This window comes from Danio rerio, chromosome 12, assembly GCF_049306965.1.
Source record: "Danio rerio strain Tuebingen ecotype United States chromosome 12, GRCz12tu, whole genome shotgun sequence".
Classification (NCBI taxonomy): Eukaryota; Metazoa; Chordata; class Actinopteri; order Cypriniformes; family Danionidae; genus Danio; species Danio rerio.
In genome coordinates this window covers 5,277,210-5,301,044 of record NC_133187.1, presented here as the reverse complement: position 1 = coordinate 5,301,044, position 23,835 = coordinate 5,277,210, and the positions used below count along the sequence as shown (strand labels likewise).

Sequence of the window (23,835 nt, the reverse complement as noted above, 5' to 3'; positions counted from 1 at the left end):
GCATTTGAAACCTTTATTAGATTTACATAATAACGTATGTACGTTCACTCTGTTCATACTGTCTGTGATAAAGCTGTTCAAATGATCACTGAGCATGCATAAAGATCATCTCACTGCTATAACTTTATTTGTATGTGTTGTAATTACAACAGGAAAATAGGCAGAACTTACAAACCACTTGGCATGTTACGAGCAGGTGCTTGAGGAGGTGACCTACAACTCTTAGCTTATCTGGATATAAAGAAACGCCTGATGGACAGGAAAGTCCAGCTCAAGACAAATCCCTCCCTGGCTGGAGGAGCACATATTGACAGATGTTTCCCTGGGCTCATGTCCAAATAGAGAGAGCAAGAGAGACTGTGTCTTGCTTAGACGTTCTCACAGTTCTTTGGAGAGTACAATAATCTCATGAGAGTCCGTAGCACTGGATGATTTCTCAGTTTAAGTCTGATCACTGCTGTGAGAAAGGAAGCAGGAAAGACTGGCCATATGCATGATGACACAATGGCCTCAAAAAGTAAACCTAAACAACTTCAAATGTATAACTGCAAAAACAAACCAAAATAAAGAAAGCCCATTGAAAGCCTTTCATTGGATGAAGACAGGTTGTACGGATGTTCTTTGTCTCGACTTTAAACAATTTAATTCAAAGTGGGCTTTTGGTATATTTATTTGGAAATAAATGTGGGTTTGTTTGATGTCTTGTTTTATAATTATTTTCGTTTATCATTTTAAAGTGCCTGAATAAAGGGTTTACAATATTCAGAATAATTAATGGGCTGTACTCATTTTGCACCATAATCTTCATTTATTATAATAGTTATAAAAGTATAACTTAATGACGTTAGAATAGTTCCAGTTTTGCCTTTGGGACAAATCAAAAATAAAACCAATAAACCAGATTTGCACAGTTATCTCATATATAGTGTAGAAAAATAGATGACAAGAAGTCATGACAACAAATGCTCATTAAACAAGTTTTGATGTTTTAATTTTACAAAATAATTTTGATAAGCTAATCAGATTTTTATACTTTTAATTAGTTATGCAAAGTTTTCGGTTTGATTAATGCAAGTTGAGTTGACTAGAAAAGTTCATTTGATTCAATTCAATAATTATTTGTTACAGTGGAGGAACTAGGCTAATCAGTTAAATGTGAGAGAAATTAGTTAAGGTGTGCTTATTTATGCTCTTCACTGTATAAATAACTTACATTAAAATAAAATGAATATATTTTTAGTTTGTTTTTAGCAGCAATATTAAACATTTTGCACACACAGTTGAGGTCAGAATTATTAGCCCCCTTTTATTATTATTAGTTTTAAAATATTTCCCAAATTATGCTTAACAAAGCAAGGAAATTTTCACAGTCTGATAATATTTCTTCTTCTAGAGAAAGTCTTAATTGTTTTATTTCGGCTAGAATAAAAGCAGTTCTTAATTTTTTAAACACCATTTTAAGGTCAATATTATTAGCCCCTTTAAGCTATATATATATATATATATATATATATATATATATATTTTTTTTTTTTTTTTTTTTGGCATCATTATACAATAACTTGCCTAATTACCCTAAACTGCCTAGTTAACCCAGTTAAACCTTTAAATGTCACTTTAAGCTGTATTGAAGTCTCTTAAAAAATCTGTAGTTAAATATTTTTTACTGTCATCATGACAAAGATAACATAAATCAGTTATTAGAAATGAGTTATTAAAACGATCATGTTTCGAAATGTGTTGAAGAAATCTTCTCTCCGTTAAACAGAAATTGAGGACAAAAATAAACAGGGGGGGCTAATAATTCTGACTTCAACTGTATAGACACTGTAAAAAAAATTACATGACCGATTAGTCATGACAGCAAATGCGTTAGTTCATTGCATTGTAAGTTAATCATGTTCTAACCTAAATCTTTTAATTTCAAGTTGAATCAAATTATCTTTATGGGTTCATTGAACTTATATTCTGCTAAACTGACTTAAAACATTTTGTGTAACTTATAAAATCAAGGTAACCATGATTTGTACAGTGTATATAAATATAACAATCTATTTATATTGAAATTTATTCCCATGTTTTCCCCTTAAATAGACAAACCAGCTTGCTTACTTAAGTATAAAAACTAAACAAATAAACAAAACAATTAGCTATGATGAAAAACTGTTTATTCTCTCTGGCAGTATCTGTCTCTCCAGCGCCCCCGCTCGGCAACAGGCGGCTGTAGGATCGGCTGCTCCCGTCGAGCGTTCAGTGAGCGACTGCAGCTGGAGAGACAATAACAGCGACGCGCGCACAGGTAAGAAAAACCTGTCAAAGCTGCCACTTGTGAGCTTTAAATGCAATTTATTAGCGTATGTACTGAGGTTTCTGTACACTGTTCAAAGCTGTTTTGCGTCAAGCACAAAGCATGCGTGCCCTTGCCGCAATTTAAAATCGGCGTTCGTTCATGTCATGTTGTTAAATCGGGCCTGCGCTGCTTACGTATTGATAAACTAATGCTCTGAATATAGGATGAGCTCGAATATTGACTCGCTTATCAGAGGAAAAGCGCCTGGTTAAAATATGTGTATGATCATTCAAACGCAACAGACGGTTAGTGTAATGGCATTTGTGTGACTTTTCACTGAATACCCATATATTAACGTGCTAATTTTGAAGATTAGACGCATTAAACTGTTTTATACCTATACATATTATGTTTTCAGTCAGTTGAGCTCAGATTGCAAGAGCTGTTTCGTTCGGTGTGATTTTAATTCTATCTAAATGTTCCTCTTGCACGTACTGTAATGCTGTGAATAATTCGAATAAAATAACAATACAAGAATTAATGCAGCATATCCTAGTGAGGATGTATTAAAAAAAAAAACTGAATATTATTATAAGTTCAGGCTCATTGTGTATAGATTTTGGTGCTGAAGGATGCTTTGTTGGAGCGCACCTCCTCCCTCCATCTCTAAGAGCAGAGATGCGGCCATGATTCCAGCTCTTCTTGTCGTCGGAATTGTGTTCATGTGTCTGAATTCAGCCATCACAGTGTCTGTGTCTCAAATCACGCTGGTGGCTCAGTAGAAATCACAGACTGCCCGTTTCTAGGCTGTTATAGACGATGGTAACCATTCGGCGCTGACCAAATGCTGATTTCGGTTCTCCAATAATGGCATGCAACGCCTTTCTTCGTCGGCAGTACAGTTGTCTAATCATAGGGATGCATTTGATTTAGAAACCAGCATTAGTCTTTGTCTTCGCCGTGCTATTCGCACATGAGGTCGTTCTGGTAGCAGAATCTACAGTTTATTATCACGGTGTTACATTACATCCCTGTGGACTCTAATCCGATTTAAAATGGGGGTTGAGTTGAGGATTTTGAGGTGCCTGCAAACGCCTTGCTGGTTGTTATTGGTTTGCCTCACCCTTTTTCATCATTAATTTCAGTTGACATATTGATTTGGGTTTGCCAGTGAGCGATTGCTGTTTGATGGTATGAAATATTTAGCATGATACTGCATTGCGATGGATGGATTATAATAATTTTTTGTCATTATTATTATTTTTTTATCTTGCTGGTTGCCTTTCTCTCAAGGTGTGTTTCTTCTCCCCATTTTTCTTCTTTTAACCAAGCAATATGGCACCTGAAATTTTCACTGAACACTGACTTGTATCTTCATTAGGCATTTTTTATTACCTAAGCATAACCCAAAGCTGTTTAAAATGATTAAATAACTAAACAGGTAAATATAGAAGGTATTTACCAATTCATAAAACATTTAAAAATTAAACTGAAAAATACAGAGTTGTGAGAAAGCTTATCTGCACAACTGACCTGGTGAATGAGGATAACAGGTGTCAAAGGGTGATTGACACATCCAGAGCGTTGTAGATTAAAATCTGCTCTAGATGAAATGTTTAGTTGGGTTGTTTATTTGATATATAATGCCCAGGTAATTTTAGTCGTAAAGACAAGAGTAAGGCTGTAGCAGATTATTTGAAACTCTAAAGAGGCTACTTTTATTTCTATACTTACAATAACAAAACCTGCATTGCAAAACCCAATACAAGAACATTTTTACAATTTTTGTAAATGTACTAAACTCCTCTATTTGTCGGGCAAAATAGTGTATAGTAATTGGGAGCACACAATATTGACACTATGACTTGCCAGATCACCTGTCAATCAAACTCTTAGCAAAGGGCCGATTGTGATCATATAAACTCAGAGTACAGATTAGGCATGGGCCAGTACAAGATTCTGATCATGTGATAACCTTGGATAAAAATATCACGGTTTTAATGTATTGTGTATTACTGCTCTAAAATATATTCTTATTAAATGACTAGGTAAAAAACTAAAACTTTTTCTCTTTGAAGACAATATATATTATTTTGAGAAACATTTAAAATACTTTGGAGCAGCAAACATGTCAGATGTTCAAATTATTCTTTAGCCCCTTTCACACAGTGATAATGGTAAAATATAGTCTTCAAAGGGAAAAGGGTTTTAGTTTTTTACCCAGTTATTAAAAAAGAATTTATTTTAGAGCAGTAATCACAATTCCATTCACACTTCCATTCCAAAATACAGGTAAATGCTGACATCATTAACCAAAAATGATCGATAAAAGGCTGCACTTGTATTTGTACACATAGGAGTCGCATTTACTTTATGGTTTCTCTGTTATTTAAAGCTTTAGCATTCATGCAGCTGCTTTGTGAGACATCCAAAGGCAGATACGCAAACCGCAGCTTTACACATTTGACTACTTTACGATTTCTGTGGATGGAAAAATAATGTGAACAACTTATATGAAAACATATGGAGGAAAACTTTCACGTTGAGATGTTCATAATATGTTGTGTGTGCTGGCGCTCACTGGCTGCTTCACGTGCACACGCGTCAAACAACTTAAGCATCTTGAAGGTAAACAAACAACGGTTTATCATAAGCATTTTATCAATAATTGTTTACACAGTTGACATAATAAGGAACATAGAAATGTTATTTGACTAACCAAAAAAAATTATTTTCTTGTCGCCTTTATTAATACAGGGTCGCCATAGCGGAATGAACAGCCAACTTATCCAGCAAGTTTTTACGCAGCAGATGCCCTTCCAGCTGCAACCTGGAAACCCGCAGCCGGAAACATACACACACACATTCACACACTACGGACAATTTAGCCTACCCAATTCACCTTTACCGCATGTCTTTGGACTGTGGGGTAAACTGGAGCACCCGGAGGAAACCCAAGCGAAAGCAGGGAGAACATGCAAACTCCACACAGAAACACCAACTGAGCCAAGGTTCGAACCAGCGACCTAGCAACCTTCTTGCTGTGAGGCGACAGCACTACCTACTGCGCCACTGCCTCGCCACTAACATAAATGTGTCGGGAAAAATATGCAAAGGCTTTTATTTTCATAAACATCGCAGATGTAAATGCGTTTGAATGTTCTGATCGGCTGGAGTAGATGTCTCACGTTAACGCAGAAAGAAGGTTGTGGGAAAGAGCGCGTTCATGTCTAGAACTTTTCTTCACGAAAATAGCCGAAACAAATTTACCGGTATTTTCAAAAAGGGCATGTTTACACATACAGACTGGTAATTTTCAGTATTTTTCCAGAGGGTTCTGTTTGTGTGAAAGGGGCTGTGGATTTCTGCTGTCAAAAACACATTTTTTTAAAATGTCATCTTTGGATTTATTTTCTGCTGGAGATACTGTGAAAAAAAATGTAAATAAAAAACGTACACATACCGGTATAGAAATAGAAAATTTATTTAAATTTAAATGTACTTTTATATAGAAAATTGGCGCTTTTAAAACCTTGACTTTTCCAGACCGCGGTATACCTTGAAAACGGTTATCGTCCCATGCCTAGTACAGATATGAATTTGTTATCTATGAACAGATCCAATATAAATTCAAACCTGTGAGGGTGAAGTATTCTGTAGCGAAAACGTCTTTTCATTTACTTCCAAATTCCCTTCTGATGTGCAGTTTAAGTAGAAACCATATACTGTAGAACATAACGAGCCTCTGAATCAAGCAAGTTTTCCATCTACTTGTAGTCAAACATCTTTACTCTGAAGAAAGAATAAAAAATAATCACACTGATTGCTGTTCTGTGCCAGATGTGTAAACATATCTGATGCGAAGAAAGAAAAAAAATTACGCAACATAAATTGCTCAGCTGCATCATTATAGATACTAGAACGAGAGCTTATTATTTTTTAAGGTCGCTAAACCCCACAAAACATCTGAGCAAATTGTTGTGGTTTAGTGATGTGGGCAGGCTTACAAAGAGAGCATAAAATCTCTGACATATTGCCATGTGAAGTGTCTCTGAGCGCCGTTTGCATGAGTGTTTAATTGGCACAGCACTGACGGAGGGCTTTTCTGCAGCAGTCTTCTCAGACTCGCTGGCATGGGAGGCTGTGATCAGGCACTTCGCTGCCACAGAGCCAGTGGTTCATGTAATGTGAGGTGAATTTGCAGCTGCAGAGACTCTGACAGAAGCCGATGAGCAGAATTCCAGAAATCCACGTCTACATGCATCCACATGGTGCTTTGCCCCAAGAGCCCAAGCATGACTGTTCTGGAATGTGCTTAGCCATGAACTCAAGCATATGGAAAGTGGTGCACGAAAGTCCTTGCAAACCATTCTGGCATGACATACAATAAATATATTATTGAAGAAGCATATGCATACAATAAATAGATATAAATGATAGGATCATTAGGGATTAGGTGAATTGGGAGATTAATAGAGATTTTAGAATTTATTATTTAAATGATCCTGCATTTGCTGTAATTAGGGCGGTGCAATATGATGACGTATTTAGTATGGAAAAAATATGTATATATTGTTATTTCATATTATGCTATTAACATTTATTTAATGGTGTCAAAAATGCATTAAATATTTATATATTTTTCATAATTTCTAATGCAATATTACACGCCAGGGCGTCACGGTGGCACAGTGGGTAGCACAATCGCCTCACAGCAAGAAGGTCACTGGTTCGAGCCCCAGCTGAGTCAGTTGGCATTTCTGTGTGGAGTTTGCATGTGCTCCCTGTGTTTACGTGGGTTTCCTCCGGGTGCTCCAGTTTCCTCCACAGTCTAAAGACATGCGCTATAGGTGAATTGGTATGTGTGTGAATGAGTGTGTATGGATGTTTTTCAGTGATGGGTTGCAGCTGGAAGGGCATCCACTGCGTAAAACATTTGCTGGATAAGTTAACGGTTCATTCCGCTGTGGGGACCCCTGATTAATAAAGGAACTAAGCAGAAAAGAAAATGAATGAATGAACGGCACCGTGACAAAGTTGCAATCTTGAAAACACAATGTTTACATTTTTGGATGTTATTTAGCTATATCTTTTTTTATTTTATGTTGGACCCACAATCATTAGTTTTTGAAAGAAAAATGTCTTATATTAATATTTATTTTAAATGTCTACATTTTAATCAAACTGAGATTTAAAATGAAGTAAGAAATATGACCACAAATGAATGAGCACAGTTCTGAGTATATTAATGATTGATTGATTTTGAGTAAACTATTAATTGATTGAATTTACAGAAATTGTGCTTTATCAGGATAATTTATTGTTTTTAGGATATGAGATGACTTGAATGGTGAAATGATGTTTGTCAGCTTGCCCAGCCCTATAGCTGTAATGATAGCAGGACTCAAGCTGCATGAACTTCACAAGTTTCTGCAAAACCTGATAAACCCTTTAAGAGCTTCAGTGGAAGAAAGAACTTTTACATCTGAACTGTATTTTGCACACTGAATAGCTGGAGTTAAATCATTTTGTATAGTTCTTTTTACAATACAAATTGTGTCAAAGAGCTTTACAGAAAATCATATTATTATTACTATTTATTATGATAAATTATAAGCATTACAATAGATATATACACAGTAGAAATATGCATATTTTAATAGCTTTGTTTAATCGCTTTGTAATGTTTATTTGTACTTTTTTCTTTGAATATAAATACTGTAAATAAAGACGCACACATATTACGTGCGATGATACAAGATTAATATATATTAACTTATTGTTCAATGCAATAATAATTAAAAATTGACCTTATTTAACAAACAGTAGATTGTTTACAGTATGACAGTACTGTGATGTGAAGTGATGCTGACAACAGGGGTGAGGATCCAAATGCAGGTTTATTTACAAGATTGGTCAGACAAGCAATAGTCAGGATAAGAGCAAACATGAACACTGGCAATCCAGACTTGTTGTCAAAGTAACAGGCGAGTTGTCAGAAGGCAGGCAGCAAACAGGGATAAACGATAAAACAAACAAAACAAAGCAAGGTTCAAACACACGGAAGGCAAGGCAAGGAAAACGCGTTGGATTGTTTACAGATACAGATGTACAAAACTCAGCAACTTGTGCGTTTGAGAGGTGTATGTATAGGCCCAATCCCAATTCTACCCCTTAGCACTTCCCCTTACCTCTACACCTCATTTTGCGCGTTCCCATAAAGGGGTGTCCCAATTCTCTTTAGCTTGAAGGTGTATTGCTAAGGGGAAGGGTTATACACCCCTACAAAAGGAGATTTTTCATGACCACACTCAAAACCAAGGGGTAAGAACATTTCCCAGAATTCACCAGCCACAACACCTGCATGACTGCACCCGGAAGTAAGGAGATCCACAAATTAGTATTTTTTAAAATTATTACGTATTTTTACAACAAATAAGCACATGTTTTAAATAATTCATAGCCGTATTCGCGTTTTACCGTCATGCTTTTTAAACCGCTAAATTAAAAACCGTTAATTTTTGCGATCTATAATCCATAATCATAACTCCTGTAGAGTAGTCCCACAACACTCTGAAACTCGATGACACTCAAATTCCCTGTCAGAAAATTCTAGTGGCTGGGAATGAGCTTTTTACAGTGTCTGCTATAATGTTAATGTTGTTTCTTGTGTTTACATAGATGAATGTGGCCACTGTGTAAATAAACAGTACAGTTACAATCTTATTTCCACAATAGATTGTTGTGATAACATTATATATGCCTTCAGTGATTTCCCAAAGATAAATACTAAAAAATAACACAACTGGAATCACTACAGCAGTCGCGATCATCTGATCTCATATGAAGCAAGAGATTGCGATGACATATGATGACGTGTGCAGGTGCTGTAGTGCTGTCCCAATGCTTGGGGGTAAATTTTGAAGCCCTACCCCTTCACATTCGGTTTTAAGGGCCAAGGGGAAGGGGTGGGGGTACAAAAATAGAATTGGGATTTGGCCAAAGTCTGTGCAATTAGTCCTGAACAGCTTCAGCTGTGTCTGTTTGCAATTATGGGGATCTAGGCCAGGTGTGTGAGTGGTGCATGACTGGATATGTAGTTCTTTTGCTGGCAGATTTGTAGTTCTGCAGCGATCTGCATGGGCTAGATTACTGGTGACTGTGACAAGTACATAGTATAATTTAAAAGCTTTAAAAAAACAAAAATATACATGTTTTTTATGTAGTCCAAGATATTAATTACACTTAATGTAATATATTATTAACTAAATATGTTTAATATTATTACATTCAAATGTAATACATTTTCAAATAAAAATAACATATCTAACACACATTATACACAGTGTTCTGAATGTAATTGACTACAGCACAGTGAAAGCTCTCTACACCCTGTTCATAAGGTGGTGACTCACCATAAGAGTCATTTCACATCTCAGTGGGAGCGCAGAAGTTGCTTATGTCACCACAGCTCTCAAAATACAGTTTATGCCATCAGATTTACAGTCTGTATTCTCGTCATCTAATCCATTGGCTCAACATGGACTGCCAGGGTCTCAAGCAGTCTGGTTGATCTTTTATATGAGAGTACTGTATGTGTTTTTGTGATGGGCCAGTGCTTGAATCCGAATATAACTGGCCCTGCAGATGGAGAGTCAAGAAAAGGCATGAGAGTAACTGTGCTTCATAGCCATGCTGAGCAAATTTAGGTCAGGGATACAAGGCTAGCCAAGCGTGATGAGAGCATCACAGACATTCAGCTATTTTACCGCACAAACCCAGCGTGTGCCAGTGTCAGATCAACACGCAAATAACCTCACTCAGACCTCTCCTGGTGCCATCCATGGCTTTATCGCTAATTCCAAACAAGTCGTTTTTGACATGATCAGATGTGCTGATTGCAGATTTGACTGGTTACATAACAAATAATACCTGCTGCTGAGTTGTTGTACATACACATGATTTAGATCTAGATTGTCTGCCTTCAGTACTGTAACCAGCAGAGATGGGAAACAGTGATTGCTAGGTTTTCCACTCCAATATTTGATGCTGTTTTTTGTTGTTAGGATGACAGAGAGTATTAAATGTTACACTTTTAATTTGACTCTTTATCAGCATTCTCATTTACTTTTTCATCACCTTTTAATTTTTTCTCATACATGATATTGTTGTCAAAATTGATCTGCAAAAAAGACTAGAAATTATGTAGTGTGAAACCAGGCCTTTAATTGGCAATGTCATGCCCATAATATGCACAAGATTGCCTTTTTTTCTTATAAAACCAAAATTTCATTCATTTTCTTGTCGGCTTAGTCCCTTTATAAATCTAGGGTCGCCACAGCGGAATGAACCAACAACTTATCCAGCACGTTTTTAAGCAGCGGATGCCCCTCCAGCCGCAAGAAAATGAATGAATGAATGATTCCTTTACAATTTAAACGGCATCTTTGAATATCTTTTCTGCTGGAGATACTGTTGTCCTAAAAACTTTTTAAAAAACATAAGTGAAGTTTATGTATAAACTAATTTCGAGAGGATCATGTGCTTATGATTGCTAGCGGCTGGATCCGCATTATCCAATTCACTATGCTCCAGTCAGATGACTCCTAAACTACTATAAATAGCCTGGGTTTCATTCCACTGCTATCTTCGTTTGAAGAGTCCCCCCTTCCACCCCTACTCCTCCTTCACTGTTGCCTCACAGCAAGAAGGCTTTACCAAACCAGCAGACATTTCTGTGTGGAGTTTGCTCTTCTCCCCGTGCTCACGTGGGTTTCCCCCGGGTTCCCCGGTTTCCTCCCACCGCCTAGAAAACATGCAATTAAGTTAACTGACTAATCCAAATCGGCACCATAGACATGCTTCTAGTATGTAGTTATCTCCAAGAGCAATCACTTATTGTTCATTGGTTACTACAGCAGGGGAGTTCTCGAGATCTACCTGAGCTCAAACTCCCCTCCCGCCTTGCAACGGGAGGGAGCCCTGGGCTCAAGGATCTCATGAGCTCAGGGCTCTCTCCTGGGACAGCATGCCAAGCAAGCTTTTATAATTAATCATCAGCTAAGTGTGAACTCTTGATATAAAAAAAATCACACATACTTCAGGAGCGGTATTACAGAAAATGTTGGCAGTTTTAAAACCTTGACTTTTCTAAACCGCGGTATACCTCGAAAATAGTTATCGTCGCATGCCTAATCCACTTGTACATTAATATTTACTAATCAGTTTGTGGGAAAAACTACTTGATTCTTTATGTGATATAATTGGTCCACTAGGACAGGCTTTCAGAATTTGCCACTGTGAGGTAAAAAATAATTAAAGTGTACACAATGTTTTAACATTTATATTTTACATATTGACTAGATTTCTTGATGTTAGAAAGGAAATTGTAAGCACAGATACTATGATGTCCCACAAAACTATAAACACCACACTGAGAAAAGCTTCAGAATTGCAGGAGTTTGTTGACATCCTGTCAGTGTAACAGTGGGAGCTTTGTTTCGGAAGATGTCTTGACCTTTTATGAGATGAATGAAATGCTCCCACATCTTTCTGAACTACAGTTTCATGGGATTCAATGAGAGTGGAAGTGAAAGTTTACCAGTAAGCCATCAACTGCATCTATAAGTAGCACACAGTCTAGTCTGAAGCAGAAGTGTAAATCAGACTATTGGGATGATTCACAGTGTCTGCTTTGATACTGATTCACATACTGGAGAAAAACGCCAAGCATTATTTAAATTAAAGTAAATAGATGGATGGATGGATGGATGGATGGATGGATGGATGAATGGATGGATAGATTAAATTATGTTTGATGTTTTACACTGAATGGAATTTCATTAGATACCATTAGTGAAGAGATTCATGAACATTAAGAAAAATAACTTTTGTTGACACTTTAGTTTAAGTAAATTTAGTTAAATTCACACCATTTACTACAGATATATCATAGATATATACATTAGATGTTGCCTGCTATGTTGTTTATTGGAGGGAATGCGTCAATAGACCCGCCATTTTAGTACAGGGTAGCGCTTCTTTGAAATGAATGCGGGACCAAGCTGCAGTGAAGGACTGTGGCCATCCAGAGCCAGAGATATACACATATACACATATATCTATGATCGGGAGTTTTCCTTGTGATCAGTATGCAAATGTTTTTTAAAATTACATCACTTTTCTACATTGGTGGATAGGTGACCGCATGGGCATTGCCAACCAAGAGCATAGCTGCGTTCCAAATCGCAAACTTAAGCACTATTCTACGCCATTTTGTAGTATAAACAGTGCGTTCACACTAAAAACTCTACAAATAATAAGTGCACTTAATTAACCCGGACGATGCACTCATTCAGTCAGTAAAATGAAGTGTGTAATGCTGGACACTTCACACACTCAACGACCGCAGGTTTGCTCTCGTAGCGGAGCTATCGGGCGCACATGTTGGATAACTTTATTTATTTTGGATTGTGAAAGCAAAATTCTCCTACGAGAGTGATTATAGCGCCTCCCGATGGTGAATGCAGCAATACTCATGGCAGGTATTATTTGATAGTGGTCATTTATTTCACTGATTTGGCAACCATCAAACATCATCGAGGAAACGGATTGAATTTCCGCTTAGTAAAAAACATTAGTGCTCCATTTGCAACAACACTACATACATATAACATGCTGTTGAGTGTGTAAGTGCATAAGTACATAGTGCACGAGTGCATAGTGTATAGTGTGCCGTTTGAGACTCAGCTCATGTGTTTGTGTGCATGGAAATGTATTATCCTCCCTCCCTGTTAAATTTGATCTAATCTGTGTCCTGAAACACACCCCCCCCCCCCTCTCCTGCTTTCACTTATTCTAACAGAGGGATTCGTTTGTGACTTAGCCAACTCGTTAACTTAGCCAACAATAATACAAGTTTCCAGCACTGCAGCATCTTGTTGTCATATTTTATAACGTTGTTTGCTTATTTTATTGTAAAAAAACTAGCATAAGCCTGGTATTTAGTCTGGCAGTAAGTGACTGTATTATCCTAAATAACATTACTTGTTTAGCATAAAAGTTTGTGACATACAAAAACATAAAAACTGAAATCTTACCTATGAAATGTTCTGCCTTTTTGCTTTGTTTTCTTTGTTTGCTCGTTTCTACACCCATGCACAGCGCTAAAGTCCAGCATCTTCACATTGTCACACTGTCTTGACCAGTGCGGTTGAATGACATTTGTGCTGGGAGCACTGTACAAATGTGGCAGCGCTGTTGACTCAGGGGCTGTATGTGATATCTAGGATACTGTATCTGTGCTGGCTTATTACCTGCATATTGTTAAGCTGTTTATTAGCACTAACAAAGTATCTCATTTTACATCCCTAATCCTACCCAATACCGAAACCCAACTAACTATTGATAAGCAGTTCATTTTACTGAGTTAAAAGTCTTAGTTAATGGTTTGTTAATAGCATAAATTATACATTAAATTAAAGTGTGACTTTACTTTTTTGTGCATGTGTTGGCTCATTTTAGATCTGGGTATCTATGGAGTACTTTAATTAATCACATTTATCTATCAAGTTAAATTTGTGTGTCAGAACTTGAAATAACAATTTTTTTTCCGTATCTAACACACTTTTAGGTGTATATATGTATTTACGTCTATTGAAAAATCATAGGGTATATGCCGAAGCATGCTAATAGGACTTTTAATTTGCCAGTAACCTGGGTTAAGCGCTTCCGGTGAACTGTATGCCAATGCAAAAATCAGCGCCTTTAAGGTCTGTTTTCTTTAAAAATCAGCGATCTCCACTGGCTGATATAAAGTGGGTCTCAGATTGTACAAGAAGCACTGCATTAAATTACATTTTCCCCCGCCATATCTTTATAATATGAGCATTTATTTTACCCCAGTATGTTCAATGGAGCTTCTGTGCTAGCCTGCCGATTCTAACGGGCGAGCGCGAGTAAAAGGTTTTTTGTCTCGTTTTACGCTTCAACAACTAAATGAATGCCAAAGTTTATTTAACTGAATGTATTTTAATTACATTACAACACTGATAATAGATTGTAAAAGAAACCATATAAAATGTAACAAAAATTCACAGTAACAGGTCACCGGAAGTTTATCAGTATGGGAACAACACTAGCTTGGCATATACCTTATTACAGCATGAAAAGCTGATTTTTTTATTTTTATTTGGATCTGATTTTCTTTTTCGCTGAACAACTATGAGCTGTAAATTCAAAAGAATTTGATTAAATACCTTTCCTTTAATAGGTTACCTTTAAAAGGGTCTAATTTTGCATAAAAGGTGTGAATAAATGCTGTAATAACATGGAAAAATAAAGTCGAAATTATTAGCCCCGCTGAATTATGAGCCCCCCTGTTTATTTTTTTCCCCAATTTCTGTTTATTGGAGAGATTTTTTTCAATACTCTTCTAAACATAATAATAATAAATCATCTCTAATAACTGATTTATTTTATCTTTGCCATGATGACAGTAAATAATATTTGACTAGATATTTTTCAAGACACTTCTATACAGCTTAAAGTGACATTTAAAGGCTTAACTAGGTTAATTAGGTTAACTAGACAGGTTAGGGTGAAAAGGCAAGTTATTGTATAATAATAGTTTAAAAAAAAAAAAAGCTTAAAGGGGCTAAACATTTTTGACCTTAAAATGTTGTTGTTTTTTTTAACTGCTTCTATTCAAGCCGAAATAAAACAAATAAGACAATTAATACTACAGCATTTACTCAATAAGAATTTGCTGATCAGGTACAGTGTGCTTGTTGATAATTTATTAGATTATGGCTGTTTTATTATTGGTTCTGAATTATTCTCAGAAAATAGTATGCCCGTTTTAAATTATGATGATGATTAAAATACTCCAATTTGTACCCTATACTGACTGTCTCAAAGTAAAGCGAAGAGAGCTTTAACTGTTGCCACATGCTGGCCGTCAATAAAGGCAATAAAGAAGCAAAGATAACTGTGATCTGATCTTGTGTCCAGGCAACTATCCGTGCTATAACGCTCCCCTCGCCTGTCAACACAGGAACTCAAACTAAACTTCTTTGTTCAGTTACTGACACATCTGATGGCTTTATATGTGTGCTATGTGGGAAATACATCTTTAGTATCCCAGGTGCTGTGCAAACATCTCTGTTGATCTTGCGCTTTCTCTAGACGCAAACACACCCTCTTTATGTGGGTTTATTTAGCAGAAGAGCCATGAGCCAAGTACATCATACTGATTCTGTCAATATGCACACACACTGTGCTCTTTTTAAATGCTTTTACTTTCACAATTTAAGGCACCGTCGCAGTAAAGACAACAGATGTTAGTGCTTGGGTAGATCTTCAAGTGCCCTTAGAGGCATGTGGTAAACCTACACATGTATTTTCACTATAGAGTGTAGTTGGGACATGTTTAAAATGGCTGTTAACTCGTGCTTTGGAAAGGTCATTGGATATATATTCTATGTCTGAGAACACACTGAAGATCAGGGATTGAAAATTCAATTTAAGTTATGACATAGATATAATTAACAGATTATACACTATTTGGCTCACTAATCAAATAAGCATGTTTGCACAACAGCGTTCACATGATCAGTGTGACAGATGGCCAGATGCTCTTTCTTTAAAGAACAAGATCTTATTTGGATTATTCGTACATTATGCTGGATGGCATGATTGTGATTAATGATTTGTCACTGTAATTAATGTAAAATGGTGACATGATATGTAAGACATTCGTAAATGTAAGATTCATCTCATTTCACAAATTTGTGATTATGATTAGTTAGCAACATTAACATAAACTAACAATAATTCAACAGCATTTAGTTGTTTCAGTGTTGATTTTACTAATACATTTTTTAAATTGTTGCATTGCCATCAGCTGAACAACAGTTGTATATTTTAATTATTCTTATCATTAACTTTATCTAATAAAAACATTAGCCCCTTTCACACACACAGACCATTCTCGGGAAATTACCAGCAATTTTCCAGAAAGGTCTGTATGTGTGAACAGGCCCTTTTTGAGAAAATCGGTAAATTCATTCCGGCAATTTTCCGGAAAGAGAAGTTTTTTTTTAACATTACCGGTAATTTGCCGGAATGCTGGGTAAAGTCTAGATCGGATACGCGGCCGGCCGGAAGTGCAATATGCACATTAATATAGCAGCATTTTTTATCACACTGAATAACAATAACTAATATTTATACAGTACTGTGACAAGTGGGTTTAGGGTTGGGGTGGGGGTAGGCATTAAAAAATGTAATTTATTGGGTAATTTAATAGATAACATCATTGGCGTCGCTAAGCCTATTTTAGGGGGGCTGTAGCCCTCTATCCCCTTTGAATATGATATGAAGACGGCAGCAGAAATCGGCTGAATTTTGAAACCCTGACTTTTGTTTTTCATTTGATCAGCAAACCACAGCTGTGCAGAGCGAGAGAACAAGGTGTGTGTTTATCGATAAACTGTTATAAAATAAGCTTATTTGCAATACTTTACTATAGATACACTTGAATCACTTGTACCCCAAAGTCATATAGGAGCAATTGGGTTTCAATCCACTGTTTTCTCAGTACTCACCTCATCAGGACAACTGTTTCCTCTTGCAATAATGTAATTCTTGACAAACATTTTACTATTTGTATTTCAAAGTGACCTACCATAATAAAATACAATACAGTGCAAGTGGCATTATCTATACCACAGTCATGCACTGAAAGGATTAAAAACAGTGACAGAACCACTTAGCGAATGTACTCGTATTAACTGTCAGAGTCACTGACAGAGATAGAAACATCATGTGTTGTCTTGCATTAAAAAGATTTCCTATTTTAATATAATGATTCAAGTCACAAAATATAGTGTTAAATAAATATTGTTTAGCATAAACCCTACCATATTACTCTTACATTTTTAAGTGTATTACTATTAAATTACTACTTATACGTATATTAGGCTTATTTATTTATACTTATATATATTTATTCATTTTTTTTCTCATAAGGAGCTTAGCCCCCCTAAAATGAAAATCTTAAAATCGCCCCTGGTTTTCATAAATTATGCTCGGTACAACTACTGCTTTTACCTTACTGTGACGGGTGGGTTTAGGTTTGGGGTGAGAGTTGACGTTAATCAAATATAATAAATGGGAACTTTAATAAATGATATAAATAATTCTTGTTAACTTTTGGCCTAAATCATATCTGATCAAGCAACAACTGGAATGCTGCGCTGTGTGGTGTGAACGCAGAAGGAAGATTGCGGGAAGTAGACGTGAGATGTCTACTTCAGCCAATCAGAACATTAAGGCGCATTCACGTCCGCGCGGTTTATAAAATTGAAAGCCTTTGAATATTTTTCCAGACACATCCAGACAGCACCAGCACACGCACATTATGTAGATCTCTACATGTGAAAGTGTTCCTCCATATGTTTTCATCGAAGTTGTTCACGATGCTGATCCATCCACAGAGTTTGTAATGTAGTCAAATGTTTACAAACACAAGCGCAGCTGTTTATAGGTCATTTCTGGTTAATGATGTCAGAATTTAACTGTAGTTTTTAAATGGATGTGTGAATGCTCTTTTCCGGGAAAATTCCGCAACGTCCTCATCTGTGTGAACAGAACTTTTTTAATATACTGATAAATCATTCCGGAAATTTTCCGGATATTTACCAGAATCACTGTGTGAATGGAGCTATTGATAGCCAAGCAGAAAAGATCTTGAACATTTAAAACACCAAACAAAAAAACCCTGCAGCCCTCACATAAGAATAATCAGAATTTTAATTGTGCTTCAATATGGATGCTGGTATACTTATTAATATAGTCATATTTATAGTATACTGTAAACAATTATATAATCAATTAGTCCTGACAGCATATGCTTTTAGGTCATTGTAACTTATTGAACTAAGTTAATCATGTTAACTTAATGTAATAAGTTACGCAAGCTGTTTTAAGTCAGTTTAACATAATAAAAGTTCTATGGACCCATAAGGTTAATTTGATTCAGCTTCAAAATTTAAGGCAACCAGGATTTTTTTTACAGTGTATTCATCTTTTTGGTGTTACAGTACACCTTTATTTTCCATTTGAAGATATAAGAGAGGTTTTAGCTACAACAAATGTTGAGCAGTCATCACATTCCCAGTGTGCAAGCCGCTTTGTGGAAAGGTGAGAGAGAGCAAAGTTCCTGAATCCTTGTGCAAACTGTGTGTCCAGACAGATTGTGTGCCAGATGCACATAAAACAGGTGAGATTTTTCCCATTGCAATGTCCTGGAGAGTCCAGCCAGGGTTTTTTCTTGTCTCTGGATTTTTATAGAGTACACTGGGCAAAGAAACTAATGAGAAGATCAAAGAGAAGAGCAATGTGTTGATATAACAGGGAAAGTATTCAATAAATGCTAATGGGATACATCAGCGTGTGTGCTGTAGAGTCACGCTGCTGGCTGTTAATCCTTTACTAACGCTCTTTAAAGGAAAGAGTCTTTGAAGAAGATTCTACACCCTTAGACGTTCTCTAGGAAACTAAAGACTTCAATGGCATCAATGCAAAAACCATATTATTTTTAGGAGTGTAGGGTAATTACTTTGCACCTTGCATGATGTGCAGACAATAAAACACACTCTTTTTTGTTTTGTTTCCATCAGATATGTGTGACTCTACAAAGCTCATCAGTATTTAAAGGGTTGAGTCTATCAAAAAATAAATAGATTAAACCTATGTAGGGCAACACGGTGTGCTCAGTGGTTAGCACTGTCGCCTCACAGCAAGAAGGTCACTGGTTCAAGTCCCGGCTGGGTCAGTTGGCATTTCTGTGTGAAGTTTGCATGTTCTCCCCGTGTTGGCGTGGGTTTCCTCCGGGTGCTCCGGTTTCCCCCACAGTTCAAGAAATGTGCTATAGGTGAAATAAATAAACTAAATTGGCCGCAGTTTATGAGTGTGTATGCAGCTGGAAGGCCATCCGCTACATAAAACACATGCTGGATAAGTTGGAGGTTCATTCCGCTGTGGTAACCCCTGCTAACAAAGAGACTAAGCCAAAGGAATATGAATGAATGAACAAACCTATGTATTCAGATTTTTTTTGCTTTTTTCTATCCACACATGCTAAATAATTGTGCTAAATCTGGAATCTCACATAAAACATTTGCATGGAAAGCACCGTTTCCCGTAATGAGCCATTGTGGGCCTTTTTTTCTTATATAATAAATTACTTGCACCTCAGAAGACAAAGACAAAAAGTGAGGAATGTGCGGTGGCATTTGGAGGAGTGAGACGCGCTTTAGGAGCACAGAGGCTGTTCCGGGAGGTAGTAAAACTGAACCACTTTAGTGATGGATTTTGGAATGTCCAAAACAACATTTCAGACGTGGTCACTGTTTGATTTTACTTCTTCTGTGGAAGTCAATGGTTACAGTTTTTCACCTTTTTTCATGCTAATAATATGCGTGCTAATAATCAAAGTGAAATTGGTTCTTAGTGTTGTTAAGTAACTAACTATATAAATGAGTGTATATACACTCAACACATTCGGCCCTTGGGCTATAGCAAATCCAAGTGCCCCCTTTTTATTTATTTACCTCACAAAAGTGTGTATAATTATTAATTGTTGTTATTATTACTATTAATTTACTAATTTATATTATTATCTAATTTTCAACCATTTGATTTATGTTTGATTATTATTTTTTTTTCTATTTGATTAAAATAGGCCTGCAGGTACAAAAAACTAAGTAATGACATAATATGAACTTTAAAGTTCAAACAGGCAGCAAAAATCTGCAAAACAAAAAACATTTGCAAAACTTCCTAAATCAGTGCTTTAATATAATACTTTAAATTGAGGTTTACCTTTAAAACGTTTCTTTAAAACTTTAGCTGACCATAAATGCCTGATGATATTATATCTTTAATATCCATGCTTTAAATATACAAAAAAGCTTATTGTGGTCTTCTGAGTTACAGAAGGCTAGCATCCTTATTTTATTTATTTATTTATTTATTTATTTATTTATTTATTTATTTATTTATTTATTTATTTATTTATTTATTTATTATTATTATTTTATTTATTTATTTATTGTATCAGATATATTGTCTGATGAAAGTCAGCACCAATATTTTATGCTCCATATTATTACTATCATTTTTATATAAGGGGCAGAGTTACCATTCATTAAAAACAGTTTGCTTTCTTACTGGTTCAGTTAGACTTACTGTAAAGCATAACTGAGTGTATTAACTTGAGATAGATACTCCGGACCGATGTATATCTTGGTAACTGCTTGTCTAGGCTATTTGATTTATTTCCACTCTGTCTTGGCTATATTGTGTGATGGAAGGATTGTGCGGGCCGGTTTGAGTCCAGCTGTAACCGCCGTGTGTCCGAGACAGCGCTTCAGTTATAAGTCCATTCAGCATGATTCCGCCTATCCCAGCTTCTGTTGCTACATGTACAAGTGTATCAATGATGAAGACGGTTTGAATTTTATTTTTTGTTCTATGAAGAGCTTGGTTAGCCTACCTGCTCTCGCGGTAGTGCTGAAATAAGGGACTGTCCTGGGAAAATTGTGACATCTGATCACCCTTATGGATGACTAAAACAGGGCTATTCAATATTCTGATTGGGCTACAGCCACTCCGAGCCCCAGTTTAGCACCAGCGTCACTGTTTTTGAACAGCAGTGAACTAAAAGGAATACATCACATTATCAACGAGAGAAAACATAACGCAAAGAGGCATTTCCCACGTCATAGCGCAAATTAATTTTACACCCAATCAAGGGCCCCCTTCTTCTGTGGGCTCTGGGGCTTCAGCCCCACCTAGCCCTTATGTTAATCCGGGTCTGTATATACTGTGCACAGATGTACAGTTGAAGTCAGAATTATTAGCCCCCCTTTGATTTTTTAAAATGATGTTTAATAAAGCAAGGTAATTTTCACAGTATAGACTCGTACACACTGGGACGCTTTTCGTTTTGCTCTTATCGTCAGTGTATTTCAAGACGTTTTTCCGGATTCAAACCCAAGCTGGCGTCGAGCAGAAGAGTATGCAAAATCACTCCTTGACGTTAGATGGCGCTACACAACTTTAAGCTTCTAACACCCGCTTGTAACACAGAACACGAAGACAAAGTTGACATGCTTGTTGTTATGGATAGTTCAAGTAGCAGCTCCAGCTCTAGTGATGAAGAAACTATTATTGTTCACCAGAGCAATAAGCAGCTCCACGTTCATATCGCTTCTGGGCATCTTCTTCTATGCGTGCTCGCATTGACAGTTTTGCGCTTGAGCACCTCCAAATGCTGTTTACTGTAACTTCAGCAGCTCTGTGCCCATAAACAAAATTGCCAATCTGATTGGTGGAGAAGGTTTTAATGCGGCACGTCAAAACAAAAAACCAGCATGAGGCATTTCTTTAAAAATGACACTCTTACGCCTGCCGTTTTGGTGTGCACAATCACATTGATGCCCTTAATTTAGTCACGAGTGGTCGACGGAAAACGCAAGCAAAAAACGTTTCTGTGTGCACTGTGTGTCCTTATGACTGATAATATTGTTTCTTCTGGAGAAAGTCTTATTTGTTTTATTTCGGCTAGAATAAAAGCACCTTTAATTTTTTAAGAACCATTTTAAGGTCAAAATTATTAGCCCCTTTAAGCCAATTTTATTTCTGATAGTCTTCAGAATAAACCATCGTTATACAATAACTTGCCTAATTAACCTAGTTTAGCCTTTAAATGTCACTTTAAGCTGTATAGAAGTGGCTTGAAAATTTTCTAGTCAAATATTATTTACTGTCATCATGACAAAGATAAAATAAATCAGCTATTAGAGATGAGTTATTAAAACTATTATATTTAGAAATGTGTTGGAAAAATCTCTCTGTTAAACAGAAATTGGGGACAAAATCACAGGGGGGGCTAGTAATTCAGAGGGGGCTAATAATTCTGACTTCAACTGCATGTACAGGTGTATATGAGTGTGTAAAAGGGAAGAAAGCGATGTTTGTACAGTAGTTCTCCACATCAGATTGAGCTTTCAGCATGTCTGCAGGCCTGGGCTGGGTGCTGCTTAATGACTTGTGTATGTTTATTGAATTATTCATCAGAACGACTGTGATATATCCTCCAACATGCATAATCCTCTTTGGGCTGAGTAGACAACTGAATATTCTCCACTAATCAGGTGGATTTTCCACATTAGTCATTGTATTATTAGAAAATAACCATGAGTGAATTTTATAACTATGACTTTTAACATCTCAATGCTCTGGAACAGGAGTGTCAGGAGTGTCTACTCTGTAGAAACAAGTTGCCGTGGCAAAAAGGAGTGTTTTCTATGATTTGATTGTTAATTAGACTCTGTCATCACGTTAGGTGTGAGTGTTTTGCATACCTGAATAAATGCGCTGGTATATTTAAGTAATTCTGTGCATTACAATGGCTTGAAGAAAGTGTCCACAGAAAGGCTTGCAGGAGGTGTGTGGGGACACGTTGGCTTGACTGCACTATTTTCGGCCACATGGCAGTAACCTTAAGCTAGTCGGGCATGTTTAGCAGTATAAATATCCAGGTTCACACCGGCGCTCTGGCTCTGTTTACATTGAGCTTGTGACAGCTCTGTGTGAAGAGACGAATCCTGATGATGGTTTATTGATTCAACCCACGCTGTCCTTCGAAAAGTTAGTGGATTGCTGTTGACTTATTAAAGTCATATAACTGGTCTGACAGTTGTTTTGGATGTTTCTGCTAATGGATTGTGGATTTACAGCGTATATTTTTTCACAGAAATGGCTGTTTTTTTCTTCTCTCAGCACTAAAAAGCCATTTTTGCCTCAAGGAGTTGGAGCACAATAAGCAGTGCCTTGCAGAAGCTTTTTGAACTGATTTTCATTGGTGCCACCAATAACTTATTCCCTCTTTTTCCTTTCATGCTCTACCTCCTTTACGTCTATACTTTCTGCCAGTATCCTCGTTTGGACTTGCTATGGACCAGCACCACGATTTACTGAGCTCCTCGCCCAATGCTCACTACAACTCCGGCGATAACATGGCTTCTTCCCTCTCTGGAATGACCATCAATGACCATCACCATAAGGAGAATGGGCTCGTGAGACCAGGAGACTGTCCAATGAAAGGTGAGCTGCTTCTGTGGGAAAACAGGTTCAGTGTGTGACAGCCAGTCAAAATAAATACACACTTACTGATTAACTGATTAGTCAGAACTATTAAAGCAGCTCTGCAGTGTGAACAGGGCGTGTGTGTTATCATGACAGCATTCAAATGCAGCTGAAGGACACGTGTTATTATGCTGGTATGGAATATGATCTTCACTCATACTTCAGGGACTAACAATAGGTAGTATTAACTTTAGGATGTTTTCTTGATAATCATGGACTTCCTGAGTAAATAAGTAGATTAAATGTTGAAATTAAGTGATAATATAATTTGTAGATGTTTTTTGCTTCAGGAAACCATTTTGCAGCTTCTGTTAAGTTTTTGTTCCTAT

The 23,835-nt window shown here is 36.6% G+C and overlaps 2 protein-coding genes across 2 annotated transcripts in view; both read left to right on the top strand.

Annotated features, from left to right (window-relative positions):
- fra10ac1 (FRA10A associated CGG repeat 1) overlaps positions 1-23,835 on the top strand; it is an 855,621-nt gene that overhangs the window by 429,298 nt on the left and 402,488 nt on the right. The window lies entirely within an intron of this gene.
- mapta (microtubule-associated protein tau a) overlaps positions 2,253-23,835 on the top strand; it is a 68,802-nt gene continuing 47,219 nt past the window's right edge. Inside the window, exons 1-2 of the mRNA XM_068224694.2 lie at positions 2,253-2,299; positions 23,294-23,464. Of these exons, the coding sequence (XP_068080795.1) occupies positions 23,314-23,464 (151 nt within the window). The 5' untranslated portion in view covers positions 2,253-2,299; positions 23,294-23,313. The remainder of the gene's footprint in view (positions 2,300-23,293; positions 23,465-23,835) is intronic.